At 47.3% G+C, this 21652-nt stretch overlaps 1 protein-coding gene across 2 annotated transcripts in view; it reads right to left on the minus strand.

Moving 5' to 3' along the window:
- Nucleotides 1-1862: 1862 nt before the first annotated feature.
- Nucleotides 1863-21652, minus strand: part of ZFP64 (ZFP64 zinc finger protein) — a 73488-nt gene continuing 53698 nt past the window's right edge. The window contains exons 1-5 of one of the 2 annotated variants that reach the window (XM_045528181.1): nt 20225-20739; nt 14663-14812; nt 14344-14406; nt 6866-7117; nt 1863-3942 (exon numbers count right to left, since the gene is read on the minus strand). In XM_045528181.1, the coding sequence (XP_045384137.1) occupies nt 3233-3942; nt 6866-7117; nt 14344-14406; nt 14663-14812; nt 20225-20330 (1281 nt within the window). In that variant the 5' untranslated portion in view covers nt 20331-20739 and the 3' untranslated portion in view covers nt 1863-3232. Of the gene's footprint in view, nt 3943-6865; nt 7118-14343; nt 14407-14662; nt 14813-20224; nt 20740-21652 lie in introns of those variants that run through there. The other variant, XM_045528180.1, reaches the window with a different exon arrangement.

Raw genomic sequence — 21652 nt, forward strand, 5'->3', positions numbered from 1 at the left:
CACAAGGAGCCATTCTTTCCTCAACACCTGACCTGGAACGCATCTGTGGTATAACCGGCTCCATGAACAAATTTCAGTGACCCCCTAATATGGTTTTTATAATCCTCTCCCCCTTGACTACTTGAAATTTTATTTCCCAGAAATGATAGATTTTCTGCAAGACAAAGGAGCCGAGATTCTGAAGGCCCCTGGGGCAGACTCCCTGAAGCCAAGGACTCACCGTCCCCTCAACCTGCCCAAGGCACAGGCCCCTCCTTATAAAGCCCAGATCTCCACTAGGGAGGCAGCTTCTGCCATTCTCCCAGCAAGGGCTGTTGTATTAAATTCCTTTCTTCCCTGGCAATCCTCGTGTCTCCGTAACTAGATGCCACTGGACTGAGGCTGAAAACCCCTTGCAGTTTCAACACCACCAAGAAAAAGGTAACTCATACATTCATCCTAGAAATTTATTTTTTGAGACAGGGTCTGTCACCCAGGCTGGAGTGTAGTGGAGTCATCAGAGCTCACAGCAACCTCAGACTCCCGAGTCGCTGGGACTAGAGGTGCGCACCACTGCACCTGGCGAAGGCTCGGGTTCTTAATGCTTCTCCCTTGCCCTTTACTCATGACCCATTTACCCTGGTGCCTGTGCTCAGGGGTCAGCAAACTGGCCTTCTAAACCATGGCTTTTTTTTTTTTTTTTAAATAAAGTTATTGGCACACAGCTAAATCCACAGATGCAATGGCAGAGTGGAGAAGTTCGACCTAACAGCAGAAGGGAACAGAGTTGCCAGGGAGCGGGGCTGGCAGAGCTAACATTCATTATCTGGCCCCTCACTGAGAAAGTTTGCTGACCCCTGGGCCCAGGTGCAGGTGAAGTCAAACTGGAAACACACTCATTAGTCAGTCTCCCATTCCAGATGCAGACCGACTGTGCAAATCGAGGTCGGTGTAGACATTGCCATTCTGGTCTGCACCGTGCCAGCAACCCTTTGCTAGTAAAGGCCGTTTCTCACTTCAGTTCGGTGATTGCTTGTATATTTTGGGTCTCATTCCGGCAGGTTTAGCCAGTTCACCCCCTATTTCCTGAATGATTTTAATCCTACCCACTGCCACCTTCTAATTTCCTTGCCAATAAAATAGGTTTAATACCAACCAACCCCTGCTCCTAGAAGTTTCCTGATCCTAGATTTCCTTCTTAGCCTAAGTTTCTCTGAATGTTGAGTTCTCAATCTTAATTCCTTTCTTAAATTTAAGATTTTTTTTTTTTTTAAATCTCAACTCAGCCACCTTATTCTCTTAAACTACATTCTCAGCTTTGTGCAAATCCCGTTTACGTCTTTGCCAGAAAGTTTGGTCTCTTTTAATGTGTCCCATAGTCACAACTGCTAATTCAGATCAAAACACTCCACAGCAGGGTTTGGCACATTACAGACCGTGAGCTGAGTCCAGCCTGCCACCTGTTTTTGTAAAGTTTTATTGGAACACAGACGCCTTCTTTTTCTTGCAGTCTATGGTTGCTTTTGTGCCAAAACCAGAGCTGAGTAGTCGTAAGAGACTTAGGGCTTGCCAATGCCTAAAACATTTAATGTCCAGCCCAAAGTTTTTTTGCTCACCTCCGCTCTATTGGGAATCCAAGTTTGCTAGGAGATACCAGGTTGGATCTAAAACCCTTGAAGTCCACGCAGCTGTTAACAAAAATGCTTTCTTTAACAAAAATATCATTCCTGTTCATCTGAAGAGCTATAACACCAGACGTACAGGGGACGTTTACGTGATTTCAATCTATGAGTTCCCACTTAAAAGGTCAACAACCTTCAGTTTCTAGAACAGAAACACAGATAAGACTCATGACAGAGAGCAGAAAAGTAACAATAGAATCTGTACAATAGCACCAGCCTTCAGTAACCACATACTGTTCTGATCAGAAACAATAGCTTCAAAGCAAAGCAGTGATAGATTCTATCATGGGTCTCTGCCATCGTTTTAATCTTTTCTTCTTACAGTAGAGATTCAACAATATGCTACCATCCACCTGATGTAAAACTTAAATGAAGTCATATTTGTCCAAACTGTCATTAACAAAATAAGCTATGTACCTCTATTTCATAAGTGAGATAGTCTCCTGTATATGGTCTATAAAAGTTTGTTTTCGTATTTTCCTAGTTTACCAAGAACAATGGATCTATTATAATGTTTTAAAAGCATAGATCTTTAGCTCGAGGGCACACAAGATTTAAAAAAGGCAGTATTTCTAAAAAAGATGCCAAACTAGAGCAAACAAAGCAACTTGGATAAGATATATCTGCTTAGATTCCATCGCCTCCTAAGCTTCAGTCAAGTACAGGGTCCATCTGCGAGAAGGCTGGATTTTCAGTTGTATGTTGGTTCCAACACTAAATGCTTTCTGTGATGAAAAAGAGGCTGGTCTGAGGCTGTCCCACACATCATATCCCAGAACCAGCCGCCCAGGGTTCCCTGGGTTTTTCTTCGTGAATGAAGATATACAGGATCTTGAACTCCACGATTCGCAATGACAGGCTGGGTTGGTGTTAGCTGGATCTTTGGCGCCACCTCCAGACCACACTGCCTCTCGCTCAGCTGCAGCACTAACCACTGAGAAACCCCACGTGCACTGACGATGAAGTTACTGGATGGGGTGGAGGATGGAGAACCCCTTCCCCCAACCTGTCTGCGGAGGGGTGCAAACACTTGAGTGTTCCTTTTGCATGGTTCTATTAATACCATGAGTTTGCCTTTACTGTAAGGCAACAGATAAGAAACCACAAACGTTTAAGGCGAACACTTGTGACGACCACCCAGAGGTTAAGAAATAGAACTCCAGCCACCCCAGATCCTCCGTGTATCCCCTTCCTCACCTGACCCTTCCCAGTAGAGAGAAGTTTTAAGTCTTCTGTGTCATCTAACTGGTTTAATTCCATCGGGGATGGATCAGTTTTACAATTGGAATCCATCACGAAGCAGCTATGCACACGGGATAGAGCAGGCTCAGTGGACCCCAACTTTGAACCACCAGGTCAGTTTGCTTAGATAATTCTTGGAGGGAAGACAGCAACATGGAGAAGCATCTCCACAGCATAGCTTTGTCCTCGCACCACTGACACCTCAGCCATGCCCCTGGAGGCTTTGAAGTTGGAGCAGCCCTAAGTCTGGCTCCATGGCCTCGCCTTGGAGGGCTGGGTGACGGCACTTGTCTGGAATCCCCAAGAGCTGACGGTCCCCTTTGGCTGAGCTAGAGGTCCTGGCTGGGCTCCAGAGAGGCCTCGAGCTGCCCCACGGAGACCAGGGTGCCCAGCTGCCCGGAGGCACTGCTTTCTGGTGGGAAGGTGACCAAGTCCGAGTTCTTGTTCTCACTGTGGTCGCTGTGCTGCTTCTTATGGCACCTCAGAGAGTCATCCCTGACAAAGGAGGCACCACAGGTCTCACAGCGGAAGGCCCTCTGCGTCACTATCTTGGCCATGTGTTGAGAGCTGCTCTCTCTGGGCCCTTCCTTGCCCTGTGGGGCCCGGTTCTCCGTCTTGGCCTCATCCCTGTGCACCTTGTCGATGTGCTTGGCCAGGCTGCTGGGCCGCTTTGTGTCGAAGCTGCAGAAGTCGCACTTGAAGGGACGGTCCTGGCAGTGGACCCTGCTGTGCACGCGCAGGGCAGCCGCGCTAGAGCAGGAGTAGCTGCACTCAGGACACTTCTCGGGGTGATCGGCCTGATGCAGTCGGCTGTGCTCCAGGAGGTCGGCCCGGTCCCGGCCCTGGAAGGCACAGTGCAGACACTTGAAGGTGTGCTTGATGCGGATGTGCGATTTGAGGTTTGCTTTCATGGTGCAGCGGACGTCGCAGAACTCGCACTTGAAAGGCTTCTCCCCCGAGTGCACGATCATGTGCCTTTTCAAGTCCGAGCTGATTTTGAACTTGGCGCTACAGAGCCAGCACTGGAACGGGGTGTCCCCTAGCAACAGAAGGTGTGTTTCCATTAGAGCAGTCAGGCAAATCAGAGCCCCCCTCCCCAACCCATGTCAGCACACCTGGCCACAATGAGATGGTTGGGTCCTTTGAATTCTAACTACTTGCAGTCTCCCAATAATGACAACACTTACTGCGTGTATTAACTCCCTCAATCCTCACAATCTTATGAGGGGGTACCATTGCCCCCATTTTACAGATGGGGCAACTGAGGCTTAGGTCAAGTTAATTGACCTTGGTGAAACAGCAGGGATTTGAACCCAGCATTATAGCACCCACGTTCACACTCTTGATGTTTCAGTTTCAAATCTAAATTCTCATTTAACTTGACTTCTCAGAATTAAAAATACAGGAGGGGAGATTTAAGTTACACACAACTGTTCCAATGATGATCGCGTTTAGTCTATATTATGTCAGTTTATTGGGTTGTATTAATTAAAGTTTTAGTTTTATAACTATAGACAATTTATAAAATTAAAACATGAATACGGCAGCAGGAGCTGGGCACGGGTAATGAAAAGCCACAGCCTCCTCTCTGATTTAGAGTCCCATTCCCTGGGGGCATTGCTTAAGGGCTTTCAGTTGTCTTGGAGGCTGTTACTTTAAACTTCAGTTAGCAAAGTGGGGAATCTTATCCTACACAGACCCCGTCCCCAGCCCGTGCTGGGATGGCTGTGTCTTGCTCTTCCTCTAACGCTGCCATCTAATCTGGGCTACAGCCTCACGTCTTAGTCCATCGGCTTGAGAGGTTCTTTGAGGATTCCCTCTTCTTTACACTTGACTCCTCACTTGTTAGGAGTAGCCTTATTTTCACATTTAAGTTCAAAAAATCATTTCCATTCTGTCCTGTGAATTCCCAACTTCAGTTGTTTTCGGATCAACTTCAGAATCAAGCTACAAATAATTTAAATTGTGAATGGGAATGTGACATTCAGCAGAGCCAAATACTATACCACGATTATAATTACTGCCTTATAGGGCCACTATCACATCTGGGCCAGTGGATAGTGTCACTACCAAAGTTTTTATTACGTTTTGCGTTTTTTTTTTTTTTTTTTTTTGAGACAGGGTCTTGGTTCTGTTGCCCAGGCTGGAGTGCAGTGGCATCATCGTAGCTCACTGCAGCCTTGAATTCCTGGGCTTGAGTGATTCTCCTGCCTCAGTCTCCCAAGTAGCTGGGACTACAGGTGCCTGCCACCACGCCCAGCTAATTTGTCCCTTTTCTTACATGCTCACTTTGAGCCACGTTTTATAGCTTGCTTCTTGGACTACATTTCTTGAATAAAGAATCTCAGTTTCAGAAGTCATTCAGTCACTTAATTATGTAACCTTTTATGTGGAATTTTTAAAAAGGATTTTCTGAATTTGATTTAATTTTCTCTCTTCTGTACAAGTATCATCCTGATATTTCTCTTTGCTGCAATTCCAGTTAGTTATATTCAGATAGTGACACAAATATCTCATGCCAGTTTTTTTTTCCCCTTCATTAGAGTTTACTTTCAAATAATCTCCACTAATATGGTGGTTGGGAATAAATTCTTGAATCCTTTACTCAATCTTTCTATTGTGCTCATACTTGAGATAGTTTCACTGGGTATGGAATTCTCAGCTCAAGGTCACTTCCCAACTTGGAGGGCACTGTTCCTTCCTCTGTTGTGGGAGCCAACACTATCCTGTCTTCCTGGGTACAATCCTCTCTGCCAACTGCCTTCATCCTAATTGGCATCTTGTGAGCCTTTTCATTCTCCCAGCCCCTTAGAATTACAGAATTCCTTATTTGACTTTGTCTACTTCTATTTTCTTTCCTTCCTAGACCCAGTCAGAAAACAGAATTCCTGCTTCTTATTCTCAGTTCACTAACCCAATTTCCCCCCCAATCTCTGGGAAGTTTTATAGCTAGCAACCCTAGTTTTAATCCCTACATCTTTGTTCTGCCCCTTCATAGAGCCCTACTTAGATGTAACATATCTGCCAGTGGGTGGACACCAATTAGAATACAAAAATTCTTGTCTATTACCCAAGTACTCTATTGCTTCAAGGATTTGTTATTTGTTAGATTTGACTCATTTTATTTCACCCATTTTTCTGCAAATAATTCATAATCCTTTGTTGACTATATTTAGGAAGAATAGACTGGTTTGATTAGACAGATGCCATGGGCTTCACCTGCTACTGGGGTGGTTGGGCAGTTTTGCCAAGGGGCTTTGGCTTCTCCAGGCTTTGTGGCCTTGGCTGTCTACATGCCAGTCCCAAGTCCAGAGCTCTCAGGGCACTCAGACATTGGCTGGGAAGGCTGGTTCCCAACTCCGTGGCTGCTTCTGATTTGCCTGCTGGGACACAGCTTTCTGTACTCAATTTTAAATGTCAGCATATTCCTATCCACTTGCCATCTTCCATGAATTCATGGAAAATTCTCATCTTATGAGCCCCTTTTATGAATATCCCAATCTCCGTTTTTCTGTGTCTTGACGAATTGGTCCTATCTTCATTTCAGTGAAGTCCCACAAAGGGAACTTTCTAGAACTAGAAGTTTGATTTACTATTACATTCAACTGATTTTGCTACATTTCTGAAGTCAGCCATGCAATCAGAATGTGGATTAAATCCCTGGATCACCTAGTTTATAGGTCAGAATTATTTGAGACACATCCTTTGCTTCTTGGTTGCTGTGTTGGGTACCCATGCTGAGCTGTATTCCATGTAGTCAAGTTATGACAGGCAGATGGGTTTTATATTTTACTCAAAGCTTTTGCCCTGGCCAAAAAAAAAGTAAGCCTTACAATCATGGAAACTCCAAATTCCTTTACTTCTACCACACTGTCACTTAAGTTTGCTTGTGTTTGAAGTAAACAAAGGTTAAGAAATTGGAGAAAGAATACAGTACTGAGATTCCCAGGTCGGGGACTCACCCGTGTGGGAGCGCAGGTGCACGGTGAGCTGGCTGGAGTTGCGGCTGGCGTAGGGGCAGAGCTGGCATTTGTACGGCCGCTCGTCAGAGTGTATCCGCAGGTGCTTCTTGAGGCTGCTGCTGTCCACGGCAGCATAGTCACACAGGTGACACTTGTGTGGCTTCACACTGGTGTGGCACCGCATGTGCATGGTCAGGTTGTCCTTTCGGCTGAAGCACTTGTCACAGAACTCACACTTGTGCGGTTTGTCTCCTTCAAACACATAAGGATTCAGGGTTTTAAGGGCTTCTCAATCAAGATTACTACAGAAACTTGACCAAGGTGACCTCCTAGGCATGATTCTGCTCCCTCCTTCTGTCCAGACACAGAGGTGGAAAGATGTTAAAGTCTAAATCAGCACATTGAGAAACAGGGACAGGTGCCATTCACTGATGGCTCAGAAATTGAAGAATCCTAAGGGACAGATTAAAGTCAGATGAAGAAAATTACAGACTAAACCCCATTTTGGAAAATAGGATTGGATATAGAAGTGTTCAAGATAAAGGGTGGCAGGCGCCGGGCTCCTAGAAGGTTTTCTGGCCACTGGCTGATGAGTCACAGAGAATGTTCTGGTTAACCCCTTCTCTTCTACTAAACAGCAAGCAGCGTGGTATCTCCCCTCAGCTGTCAGTAAATGAGGGTGCTGAGGTCAGAGAAAGAGCATACGGGCCTGATAGCTAGAAACCACCCGGACTACAGAAGCCCCTGCCTGAACACCTCCACCTGGTAGCGCATTCCGTTGCCCTCCCCCCCACCGTCCCAGTCAATTGTTCACTGTTAAGTAGAACTTTACCCCCATAAATTTAGAAGACTCAATAAAATGGATGGTGGTCCAAGAAGATGTAGAATTACAAAGTCTGATTTGAGAAATAGAAAACAGATTGATAACATATGAATTATGTTAAGATCTACTCCTTGAGGTAAACTGTTTATGGCCTGGGCATATGACTTACTCCGGCTAATGAAATATGATAGAAAGTGACAAGAGTTGCTAAGAGCCAGCGTGTGGTTTGTCACATTTCTTTCTCTTGCCCAAGATGCCCGGCAACATTCCAAGTCAGGAGTTTTTAATCCGGGGTCTGTGGATAAGATTTAAGGAGTCTAAGACCTTATATGGGAACTAATGGCGTTTTTATTTTTACTACCTGTAACTGCAACTTAGCATTGCCTCCAACTATGAATGTAGGCAACAAACCACACCTACAGCACCCGAGACCCTCTCGATAGACACGAGACATGGTCGTGCTGCATTACACTTGCTGCAGTTCAAGTGTCGAGTGTGTTTGTCACTTACTTCACAATTAGGACAGTTAATCAACTACCAGATTCTGACATTAAACGTGATGCTTCTCAGTGCTATTCGGCATGTTAATCACCTGGGGGTGGGGAGGGTCTCCAATGCAGATTCTGACTCAGAGGCCTGGGATTTTGTATTTCTACCAAGCTTCTAGGTGATATTTCTGGTCTTTGTACTACACTTTGAGCAGCAAGGGATCAGTGTATGAAAATATCACACATTTGACAGTATGTCTAGTTACATCTAAAAAACATTCTGTAGGGGGTCCATAGACTTTCCAAAATTGCCAGAAGTTCACGGCAGATTAACAGGTCAAGAACGCCTTCATGTGGCTGTTCCAGACAGAAATGGTCCAGGCAGGGTCCCAGAGAGAAGGCCACAAGGAGCCGAGCGTAACTGCTGGGGGACACCGGTACAAACAGAGCTGTTTTTAATTGTCACTGAGGTTGATGTTGCTAACTCAGGCTAATCTACACCCTCTCCGCGTGCTCCCAAGAAAACAAATCACAAGAAGATCCCAGGTAAGTTCTATCAAAGTTTTTTTAATTGTTTTTAAAGTTAAAAAAAAAGAAAAGGTGAGGTCTCACTATATCACCCAGGCACAAGCACAGCACACCAAAGTCTTGAACTCCTGGCCTCAACTTCTCCCATTCCAGGTATACGCCACTATGCCTGGTCCCATCAGCTTTTAAGGAAAAGTGTTGCCACAGTCAATCATTTAACAGCGTAGAAAAATATTTGAAAATGCCTCTACTCACTGTATAATAGATACCTGATACCAGCACCCAGTGAAGGAATACAAAGTGAGATTAAAAATATGAGCATTAAGTCAAACTCCTTTATGAGGCTAAATAAATGCTGTAGGACCATCTTAAAATGGCAAAGTATTTGAAATTCAATGATCATCCTTAACACCCCTTCCTCCCCTCCCCGTTCCCCACCCCCCCCCACACAAAAAAAACAAACCTCGGAAGGTTAGAAATAAGAATAAACTTCAACATGGCAAGTGATCTTGACAAGAGTCCGGGGGATTCTAATCCTACATGATAGTATTTTTTAAAAAAGCATTTCCATTATAATGAATAAGAAATAGATGGTTTGCTTTCACTGCTAACTCTTCAGTTTGAACTGAAGCACCAAAGCTAAGTCACTCGAGATCAAGTATAAAGACAGAAAGAAATCTCATTTCCATAGGTTAGTTTACCTGGGCAATCCACGAGAACCAACTTGAACTATCAGAATAAATGAGAGCACAGCAAGGGGCCTGGAGATCACACACAAAACTCGTTTTTAGATAGTTCTGCAACCTGTCAGCACGCTCAAGTTTATGTCCCCCTTCCACATCCCTGTCTTGTCCCCCAAAATAACCAAATCTTTCTCTGCATTGGGAGGTGAGGAAGGAGGGTGATGGTTAAATTAACAGTGATATTAATACACGGTATTCTGGGATTCATGATTTTAAATGAGGAAAATATAGTATTTGTGACTAATTTTCACTTCATTGCTTATGGACTTTTCATGTGACTAATATTTATTATCTTAGTTGACTGCCTGTCCATATATCCTTTTCCATTGCAGTGAGTTGTCCTTGATTTGTAGAAGTCTTTATGGATTCTGCATATTAATTCCATGCTATGGTGCAAATTTCTTCTTGTGGGACACTTGGTTGAATTTTAATGGTGTCTCCTTATTCAAAGTTTTAACTTTGATTTAATGACATTTAACCGACATTCCTCCCCGTTGTGGTTTTTTGCCTGTCTGCCTATACCAGCCATGTGTTTGTCCTCCATTTCCCAGGACAGTTATAGACTAACGTTTAACTCACTGTATTAGGAATTGTGAAGGGCGAGGTGAAGGACTGATCTTAGTCCTGATAGACAGCCAAAGAGACATCTGATTTGTCCCAGCAACACATCCTCCACCCATTCTCATGCTGACTTGCAATGCCACCTGGAGGTGAATTTCCACACTCCATTTCTGCCAGTTCCACCATCACACCGAGTTACAGTTCTATGGTATTTTAGTTTCTAACAAAGCAAAAGGTCTTGATGCCTAAGACTTTAGCTACTTTTGTGCCTTCTCTCCCAGATGAATTTTATCATCCAGACAGCAAGTGGGATAGTATGGAACTAGAGGTGGCAAAGGGAACTCATTCTGTCACTGCAAATTCAAATATAATTTATTCCTCTTTCACTGAAGTGATTAAAAACTGGAACACCACATACACTCAATGCATAAGATTGAGAAAAGAATTTGAATTGTTTTTAAACCCTTTCTCCAGAAGTTACTCCTGTTAATGTTACCACTGTAAGACTTTACATGGGAAACAGGAATAAAGCATTTTTTATCCTACTCTTCCTCATTCTATCACCCACTCCATTTCTGAGATGTTTGAGAATTAGGTTTTCTTCCTCCAGGACAAACTGCCATTTAAAAGGCATTAAAAAGCAGCAACTTCAGGATCAAGGTAATAAAAATAAGAACTACTCCAAGTTCAAAGCCTGGTTTTCTAAGACTTCTGACGTGATCATAATCCAGCTTTATGCCTTTACTCTCTCCACAGATAAGCCCTCAGTGAGCCTGCAGACCAGGCACACGGCAGCTCTTGTTCTTAGCCACTTGTGTATGTGCTGCACACCCTGCTGCCATGTTTGTCAAACTCGGTTCTCCAAGTGCAGCTGGTAGATGCCTGGGAGTCCCCAAAACTCTTCTGGTTGTATCTGTGGGTCAAAACCATTCTAATGATACTAAAAAATGATTTGCCTTTGTCATTGTTGAATGTGCACTGATGTAGCGGCAGTGGTGGGGAGAACTGCTGGAGCCTTACCACGGATGGAGGCAGGGGCACCAGCTCTCCCAGTGGCCACTCTCCACCGCCATGTGCTCCCAGAGAAAACAGCCAGGTCCACTTAGGAAAATCTTGGATGAAGCGATAAAACTAGAACTGATTAAATTGCTCCCCCCTGAATAAGCCTTTTTAATGTTCTGTGATAGAACAGGAAGTACACTTAAGGTATTTCTGCTGCAAACCAAAGTACATTGGTGGTCTCCAAAAGACACTTGTGTGACGGTTGTATTGCAAGTGGAACTAGATCTCCCCCAAGCTTCTGTTAAAAAAAAAAAAAAGGCAGTGCGTGGGGGTCTCCCTATGTTGTCCAGATAAGACTCAAACTCCTGGGCTCAAGTGACTGTCCCACCTTAGCCTCCCAGGTAGCTGGGGCTATAGGCTCTGGAAAACGTCATTTTCACTTGAACTAAGATAAACTATGGCTTTTTCCGATTTAGTATTTGGCAGAAAATCTTAAATGAATGAGGTGAGCCTGCCATCTCATGGAAAATTACCAAGAGTGTCATAATGACAACATTTGGGGTCTCGTGACGGAATTTCAGAAGACATGTCTGCTACCCAGTTCAGGGCTTCCCAGTACTTAGATTTTTTTTAGTGAGATAGATATTAATGACAGTGACTTTTCTTGTGGCATAATGAGATAGGTCAATGTTTGGAAGAATCTATATCAGTAAACCAGTATTTTCCAGGTGACTAATGCACAATGTGACAAAATTAAGCATGGGTAAGATTCATTCAAAGGGCAAACTAGACCAATGGATTTAACAGCATGAAAAATTTATTGATATGGTTGCAGATTCCATATAGCAACTAACCTTGAAGCTACCATTTGTTGCATTTTGGTATAGTATTAAGTAAAGAACAATTACCTGAAAATGCTATCAAAATACCCCTCCATTTTCAAACACACATGAGGGGCCAGGTTCTCTTCATGTGTTAACCAAAAACACATCACAATGGACTGTATACAGCAACAGGTATGAGAGCCCAGCTGCCCACTAAGCCAGGCCTAAGAATTTGCAAGTGTATAAACAATGCCATTTCTCACTATATTTTTTGCTTTAGGAAATAGTAACATTTTAATGAAAAGTAACTATGTCATGAGTTTACTGTTATTTTTAGATGAATAAAGTTTTAATTCCAAATACAGTAACTATGATAGAACACAAACTCTTTGGGAAGATCTTCAATTTTTAAGGGTAGAAGATCCCAAAATTGTCATTTCAGGACCACTGTTATACCTATGCGGGAAGGTAGTCCAGCTCGAGCCTTAAATGATCACCTGCACACACATCACCAGCCCTGCCTCCCACACGTAACTGGGTCAGAGATACCACTTAGCCCTATGCATCGGTTCTCCCATTTTCCCTTGGTAATAGAACCATCTTTGTAGTTGGGCACATGGCCACACACAAGACTTTGTTTTCCCAGCCTTCACTTCCACAGCTATGGGTGGCCATGTGACTAAGTTCTGGCCCAATGGGCATGAGCCCAAGTGATATGAGTGACTTCCAGGATGTGCCTTTATGGTGGCAAGAAGCCATTTTTGGACAGGCTAATGAGTGCTGTACCCTTGGGACGGCAGAGCAACACAAGAGCCCAGGTCCCTGAAATTATGGGGCTGCCATACCAGCCTGCACTGGCACAGGACAGAAACACTTCGGTTTCAAGACACCATTGCTTGGGTACCACTATTCTACTAGTCACAAGGGATGCTACTTCTGGGTCATGCCCTGAGGGAGAGATGCTGTGAGCTCCCCAGCCCCCTCTCCTACTTTCCCTCAGTTAGGAGATTTGGAGAAATAGAGTAGTCACCTTAGACTTGGAAGTAGCCAAAGTTTACATCTATTAGGAGAGCAATCGGTCCACCCTGCATCTTCCCTGGTGCAAGGACAAGGTCTTGCCTTGTACTTCCTGCAACCCTATAATACTTCAAAAAAAAGATTAATCCAGCCCCTGCCCATCTCTCTAGATCAGTCTTGGCACTGTGAACGTTCCAGGCTGTTAATTCTTGGTTGCAGGGGCTATCTTGACCACTGCAGGATTTGGGCAGTGCCTCTGGCCTCCACCTACTAGACGGCAGTAGCACAGCCCAAGTGAGAACTGCTGAAGTTACCCTCGGACAGTGACCCATTTTGAAGTTCCCTAAACGGGGCATGATGGCACCTCCCCATCTTTCCTCAGTTGGCTCCTGCAATCCACGTGCTCTGGCATTGTCATCAGGTGGCCTTGTCTTTCGAGGTGAAGGTCAAACGTTTCTTTACTAACAGTCCTTTCATGACCCACTCTCCCCAGGAAAACCTGCCCCTTCCCTTATTTCTACAGCACAATGCCCATCTCTGGCAGAGGCAACTAGTTGTCCAGAAAGCTCTGTCTTCTCAACAGTAGAGGCTCCAGAGTCCCAGCTGAGCACGTGGCTACCCTCCTCGAACCCATTCCCCAGCCTCCCTCGATGCTTAGTGTGGCTAGGACCAAGTCCTGCTCATGTCTCCCGGGTCACAAGGGAAGCTGCTTCTGTGTCATAGCCCGAGGGAGGGGTGCCGAGAGCTCCCCAGGCCCTACTTCTGTTCCCCACTGGTTAAGAGATTCGGGGAACTGGAGCAGCTGCCTTGGACCCCGCTGGCAGAGCATCTGACCAGCTGTAGACTACTTGCTTCTGAAGTTGTACTGGAGAAATAGACCTGATTATGTTTAAGCCACTGAGTTTGGTTTCTGTGTAAACCAACCCACATCCTTGCTCATGCAGGCAAGTGTAGAGTTTATACTATAGGCTGAGGCTTGGCAAAGTTTTACAAAGGTCTGGGTAAGTGTTTTAGGCTTTGTGTACCCCACAGTCCATGTTGCAACTACTCAGCTCTGCCACTGGGGCACCAGGTCAGCCCCAAACAACAGGTAAACAAAGTACGTGACCGCAGGCTGGGGTCGGCCCACGGGCCATAGTTTGCAGACTATAGATCGGGGCATAGGTCAGGACATTCCCTTGCTTCCACATATCTTATTTCTCTCTTCCCAGCAGCTGGTTGCCCTAAAAAAAGGCACCTTTAAGAAGAAACCTTACTGCTCTTTTCTAAGGTTCCTGTGGCTACACAGGCCTCTCTGTAGCTTGTCCTCTGTTGACCTCTTAATTTTCATTTCGTACCCCTTTTGCTCTCTCCCCCAAGCCTGTTCCACTAGACTCGGTTTCATGGGGAGGAGGCAGAGACTGTCTTGCTCATTACTATATACCTAGCACTTGATTCACACTTGTTTCCTTGTTTTCTTACTGAACCGTTGAGCAAGTGAATGCATACCTACCTGTGTGGATTCTTAGATGGCGGTCCAAATCTTTCATGCCATGAACGGTTTTGAAGTGGCAACCTAGAAGAGAAGAAAATACAGCTCTTCTTAAAACATAGCCTCAAGGTGGAAGCTACCACGAACTTGATGTTCTGGTGAGTCACACGCTGAGCTCTGGATGCTATAGGACCCTCAGGGAAGGTGTGTGCGCTAACGTAGATGCCCACGTGTTGTGAACACGGGAGCAACGTGAGGATTTGGTGAGGGAATTCACGCAGAGCTTGCAAAACAGTGCTTGGCACAGAGAAGGGGCTCAGTGCGTTGTTTTATTTTTTACCTGGGTAGCAACAGTTGAATGTCCTCTCTCCAAGGGTGGCTGTCTGTTCCCTCGACTCTGAGGGAAGGGCAATGACAGGGACCTTCTGGGTGTTGCTGCTTTCAGGAGAGAGGCCGGTTGCTTTTGGGACATCGTTATCTAGCTCTGATGCTGAAATTGAAGAATGAAGTTTTAGTTTCTCAAATATAACCACCATGGTAAGTCTTAGACTATAGTAGATTTGGGCTTATTTCACCACCTTTCACCACTTCTCTAAGAAGTTAAAAAAAAAAAAAAAAAAAGCTCCGTAACATTCTAGTCTTGCAAATCTTGGTCCTCCAGGTACAACTTTCTAGGAAATATAGGGGACAGAAAAACACAGTAACACATCAGGGAAACTATTGGCAAAATCCAGACTAAAAAATTTCACAACATTTGAATTCTTCTCAAACAACATGAAGACAGGTTTTTCCAAACAACTTCTGATCCATCCCAGGCTAATACTTTTGTAAAATATAATAAACATCAATTAGGAAAAAAGTGAAATAACACAAAAAAAGCCCAAACATTAAATACAACAGAAAGCTGGATGCCATGGCAATGTCAAATTGCTATTTTTTCTTTCCCTGATGCTTACTCTCAATTTTTGATTTGTTTTGCCTCGGGTTGGCAAAAGGTCACAGACCACACATCACCGATCTCCAGGATAAAACACAGTTGTTTCAACATATAACTTGAAAGATGGAGGAGAAAACCAGAGACTGAGATTTGAGACGGATCTGCAATATCGGGACCTTACTCAGCTCCCGATTTAAACACATCATAAAAACCATTCGGGACAGCGAGAAGCATGCTTGCTCGAACCAAAAGTGTGATATAAGGATTTCATATTTTTTGGTATGAAAATAAGAGTTTTAAAAGAGTATTCTCATGGCTTAGGGATGGTTGTTGAAATAGCAACAAGTTGTATGATGTGTTTCTCTTCAAAATAACCCAGAGCAGGGGAATAGTTGGTACAAGGAGAAACAAGATTGGCCATGCGCAGTTAGCTTCAGGTGAGCAATGGCGAGTTCACTACGTCATTCCCTTTTAGGAGGGCTGAACCACGTGAAGTTGCTATTTTTGTCAGCCAAAATAGTCAACTTCATGTTTTAATCTAATACACAGGCTTCAAAATTTTGCTTGAGACAGAGGCTCACCCTGTTGCCCTGGGTAGAGTGCAAATGGTGTCAAGGTAGCTCACTGCAGCCTCAAACTCCTGGGGTTCAAGTGATCCTTCTGCCTCAGCCTCCCAAATAGCTGGGACTACAGGTGTGTGCCATGACACCGGGCTAATTTTTCTATTTTTAGTAGACACAGCATCTCATTCTTGCTCAGACTGGTGTGAAACTCCTGAGCTCCAGCAATCCTCCTGCCTCGGCCTCCCAGAGTGCTAGGATTATAGGCATAAGCCAACATGCTAAGCCGGTTTCAAAATTTCTATAGTAGAGACTAAGCACTCCTAAAAGATTCTAAAGTACCTTACCCCCAAATACTTAAATCCAAGAGAAAAAAGGTGCTATCAACGTCTGAAGTCTTAGAGATATTGACTATGAATCAGAGTTTCATAGTCAGTTTATGAATCAGTTTATGAATCAGAGGTCAAAGTCTAGGATTTTTCTGGCCCTAGATTATAAGGGGCAGATTCTATCCTTGTTGAAATGTTTGTACCAGGTAAAGAAATTTTACCATGAGAGTTGTAAAGCACATTGGTGAGAGTTTCAGTTCTAGACAGAGGGTTTGCTCAGTTATGTGTTAGCTGTGTGACTACTGGCAAGCTACTTAACTTTTCTGAGCATTTACTCATCATTGAGGGGGGATAACTTATGTGCCTCAGTTGTGGTTAAGGGAGATGAAGTCAATTCTCCGTACAGCGGCCAGTCTGAGTTGAGTAAGTGCTAGTAACTACATAGCTTCAGGTATCCTGAGCAGGGCTGCAGATGTCACACCAAAGTAGTCGTGGTGATCAAAACCCCTTAACATGCGCCACAGCACTCATTATAGCCTGGGCAACAAAGCAAGACTCTGTCTCAAAAACAAAACAAAGCAAAACAAAAACAAAAAACCCCTTAATGTGATCTAGCCCAACATCTTTCCACTGGGAGCCATTTTCCCTCAGAGGACATTTGGCAATGCCTAGGGACATTTGACTGTCATGATCCCATTTGCACTCACGGGTGTGATAGTGGCAACTGGTGTGTAGAGGCCAGAGATGCTACTAAATATGCTATGGCATACAGGACAGCCCCCATAAGAACGAAGTATAGGGCCCCAAATGTCTCAGTGCCAGGATTGAGAAAGCCTGCACCAGTCCTATTCCCAATGTTCTTTCCCACTGTGCAATCCTGACATCACCTATGTTAGAATCACCCAAGTCGTGGGGTTAGTTTCCCAGGCCTTAGCCCAGACTCACTGGAGACTAGGAGTCAGGGTGGGTAGATCCTAGGTACCTGCATTTTTAAAGCACTTGCTGGGTGACTGTCACACTACTCCAGACCCTTGCTACTCAAAAGGTGGTCCCCAGGGCACCCTGGGAGCTTGTTAGAAATGCAGAGTCTCAGGCCTCACCCCAGATCCGCAGAGTCAGTCTGTGCTTTCACAAGATCCCCAGGCGATTCCTGCGCACATTAAGATCTGAGAAGCACAACCCACAGCCAGTGGTTCTCAAACAGGAGTGTGCATCAGAATCAGCTAGTTGGCTTATTAAAAAGGCAAGCAGCCGAGGCGCCCCTCTCGAGTTCCTGATTCAGTAGGTCTGGGGTAGCCAGTGACTCTTCACTTCTAATGAGTTCTCAGTTGATGCTGCTGCTGCTCTGTGCGAAAGGAGGAAACTGGCCCAGGGGATTGCCTAAGGTTGCAGGGCTGGAAATTTTCAGCTGGTTAGAACCACACTTGCCAGAACTGCAGCCCATTGCCATGTCCCTGGGGGCAAGACACAAACAAAGCCTTATACCACTTGGCAATTCACACAGCAAGAGAGAAAACAAACTCCAGGGCTTTTAATTCCACAGCAGCCAAGCAAGACTGGAGTCTAAATGAGGTTGTATAAATAACAGTGGTTTAAGGAACCAAAGGCGAAGCCAGGTGCTAAGTTTCAAATTTCAGTTTTACCACACATTAGCTGTGTGTCCCAGGTAAGTTACAACTTCTGTTCCTCAGTTTCCACATCTGTAAAGAACGGGTATTATGGCCCCTTCCTCATAGGTTAAGATGAAGGTTAAGTTCCTTAGTACATGTGAAAGAACCTTGTGTATAAGTCAGCACCATATAAGTGTTATTAGTGTCATCCACTCATGCATGCACAGACTACCAGAGTCTCAGGGGAAGGGAAATGCATGTTTTCGATGCAAGCAGGCAAAAGGGAGACTGGTGAGTTAAAGCTATCCTAATGTACCCAACACTGAAGACGGCCCAGGTAGAGCCTGTGACGGGGAGGTGTGAGGGGTTTCACCTTCTCTTACCTTTAGACACCCAGGAAGCCAAGAAAGGTCTGAAGCCCACACTGTGAAAAACGCAGCTGGGGGAGAGACCCTTTGAGTGAGAAGTGGGAGTGGGCCACATCTGACAGTCAGAAACTAACCAGTTCAGGACAGTGAGCATCTTAACTCCTTGAGAAAGGGCTGAGGTTTCCCGGTAAGGTTGTCTTCCTGCTGGTAATTTTACCGCTGACGGGAGCTCTACCGATTGACCTTTTCCATTATGTTTTCCTCCAAGAAACTGCTCGAGTTGGAAAGCCACTTGCAAATCAAGAGCGGCCCAACCTTGAAGGTGGTTCCTCGCTCGGCATCACAGACTTAAGATGCTAGGATAAGACCTCGGTTGGAAGACTGCTTTTCCTCCAAAGCAGCGCCTGGGGTTGAGGCACAGTACTGGGCGGGCACGGTTTACGTTCTGCTCCCACGGGGAGGCGCACCCCAGAAGGCCAGCACCCTCCCTGTACCCCGCGACACCGGGCACAGTTCCAGAAGGCGTCTCCAAGCGCTGTCTGCGGCGAATAAGTAGCTTAGTGTGCCGACTTTGAACTCCAGCCCTTGCTTATTCAACATTTGCTCTATAAACGCTTTCTCCAAAAGATTCAGCAACCCTAGCGCTCCCCCACCCGACACCCCCTTTGCGCAGAGGCCCAGCTAAAGCCCCGCCCTCACCCCCGGGAGGGTCGCAGAGCTCCAACCCGCCCACCCCATTCTAGGCCGCGGCCACAGCGGGGGTCTAGTACTTCAGTCATGGTAGTTCCTTCCGAACGGGCTTTCTTTCTAAATATGGACTATTAGTTTTGGAGAGCCTTCATTAAATTACTCCCTCCCACCTCCCCCCCAGGAAGGCGTGATCAAAGTCCACCGGGCTGTCCGGGAAGTTGGTTCGAAAGAAAGACACAACCCCCCCGCCACCAACTACACAAGGTGTGAGCCTCCTCGGAGAGGGGACCCCACGTTACCCCACGTTACCCCTCTCCCTGACCGTACCAGGACAACTCGGGGGAAGCAGAAATCCAGTTAAAACCCCTCTCCCACCCCCTTAAGGATAAAGGTATCAGCTAACCACGGGGGGCGGGGAGGAGGAAGAGAAAGTAGGAACCTACCCTGTCTTAATCACAGCAAGATAAGGAGAAGGGGAAGCGCCTTAGAAATGCTGATTCCCCAGCCCCACCCCCGAGACTCCATCGGGACGTGTGCCGGCGGGTGACAGAAGAATTCGGCTAATTAGAAAAGCTCTTCGGAGGTGGAGGACGCCGGGACCACAGGGTGAGAAGTGCTGCCCTGGAGGGTTAGGGTAGCCGCGTCCCAGCCGCGTCCCGACCCCCTTCGGCCTATGTTTGTGTCCACGAGACGGCGAGGGGACCTAGAGCCCGATCGTGGCACTGCCACCCCCCGCCCACCCATCGGCTCCCACCTCACTCAGATGCAGAGTCCTTACTCAGGCTGCCCGGACCCCCCCCCCCATTCGGCCCCCCCCATCACCTCTCGAACCTCCCTGACTTCCTCCAGGCTCCAGCCGCAAGGACGCCCGGGCCTCCCGGCCAGCGCTCCCTCCGCCTGGGACGTCCTTCCCCCGCTACCTCCACGGCTCGGGCTTCGCCCCCTCGCATCCTCCGGGTCCCCTCCTCGGAGGTCCGCTTCTCGGGGAGGCCTCCTCTGGACCACACTGGAAACGCGCCCCCACCCTGGCCAGGGCGCCAGGCTTGCGGGCGCGCGGCCGAAGCCAGCGCCACCGAGGCCGGGGACTCGGGTGCCTGCGCACCCCGAAGACCGTCTCCGAGGGGGCCTCAGAACCGTCGTTGACGAGCGCTTGGGGCAGTAGCTGGAGGAACCCACGCGGGGAGTGGCACGGCTCACCCGAGAAGGGTGGAATTTACAAGGGGGTGTAATTCACAAAGGCGCGGGGGTTTGGGGGGCGAGGACACGGGTCCCAGTTCCCAGGAGTCAAGTTGGAAGCTTCCGCCACCCTTCCACGCCCTCTTCCCTGTTCCCGTAACCCGCTCCAGTCCGGGGAACGTCCGAGAAGCTGCCCCCAGACCCCGGGAGGGGCGTCCGCAGCGCTACTCACAGGGCTCCCCCGCCACCTGCGGGGCCGCCTCCGCCAACTCCCCGCGCGCAGGCTGCGGCTCCTCGGAGTCCAGGTGCTGGGGCTTGGCCTGCTTGCGCCGCGACATGGCGTGGGGACGGGGTGCCAGGCGAGTCCCTAAGAGTGGCCTACTTCACACGACGATTTCCCGGAGTTCGGAAATTACCCCCCCTTCGGCCGGAGCGCGCATGTCCCGACACTTGTGCTCATCAGCCGGGCAGGGCGATTTATCAACAATCCTGACGGCTGATTGGCCTGGAGCCAGGACCCCGGGGGTCCCGTGGACTGACGGCCGGGCTCCCGGGCAACCCGCTCCACCTGGGAGCTCGTTAGGAATGCAGACTCTCGGGCTCCACCCCAGACCCGCCGCATCAGAATCTGCATTTTAACAAGACCCCCAGGTGATTCGCATGCACATTAAAGTTTGAGAAACCGTGTCTGCATTTTAACGAGATCCCCAGGTGATTCGTTCGCCCATTAAAAATTCAGAAGCACAGCTCTCCTCCAACTTTAATGTGAGCACGAGTCACTGGGGATCTCGTTAAAATGCAGATTCTGACTCAGTGGGTCTGGGGTGGGGCCTGAGCTTCGGTATTTCTAACGAGCTCCCAGGTGGGGCCGTGGCGGCGGCTGCTACACGGCCGCGCTTTTAGCTTCGCGCTTAATTGGGCTGCGCTGTGGACCTGGGCCTTGGTATGTTTCTAAAAAGCTCCCCGGGTTAGTCTGATGAGTGTTGAAAAAGCACGACCTCCACTCGTGGTTCTCAACCTTGGCTGCATATTCAAATTTAAAATTTAAATAAGACCAGAGTGTTTCTCGATGCAGGGTGAACCGATGTTCCTGGAGGAGCCGGTTGAAAATGCAGATTCTGAGAGCTGTGCATTCAGGCGCCGCGGCCGGGAATGTGTATTTCTATACAGCGCGCCCCGCTCCCGCCCGGCGGCCGCGCACCGGGCCCGGGACCACACCGGAGAGGCCACCGGGGCCAACCCGGGCGCTGGGCCTGCCCAGCAGGTGACTGAGCCGAGGTCTCGGGGGGGGGGGGGGGCTGAGCTAATTGGCGTTCGTGCTCAGACTGGCTGGGACCTCGATGAGACCCAAGGGGGACCCCTCCTTGCACCACATGAACGACATCCAACAGGGAGCGAGAAAGCCACCTACATCCCCAAGTGTTTACTTTCTTCGAATTGGGGAGTTACTTAAGACGGAGCTGCGCCCCAAGCTTGCCCGAACCTGAGAATCACGTGGGAGCTCTTGTTAAAAAAGACCCAGCCAGGTTCGGCTCTGAATCCCTGGGGCGGGGCCCGAGAATCTGTATTTTCAGCAGCGCTGCGGGGCAGTCTTATGGTGTGGCAGGTTGGAGAAAGACCCCTTGGGCGCGGGCCCTGTGGGGTTTAGCAGCGTCTGTAA

The sequence above is a fragment of the Lemur catta genome, chromosome 17, assembly GCF_020740605.2.
Source record: "Lemur catta isolate mLemCat1 chromosome 17, mLemCat1.pri, whole genome shotgun sequence".
Taxonomy (NCBI): domain Eukaryota; kingdom Metazoa; phylum Chordata; class Mammalia; order Primates; family Lemuridae; genus Lemur; species Lemur catta.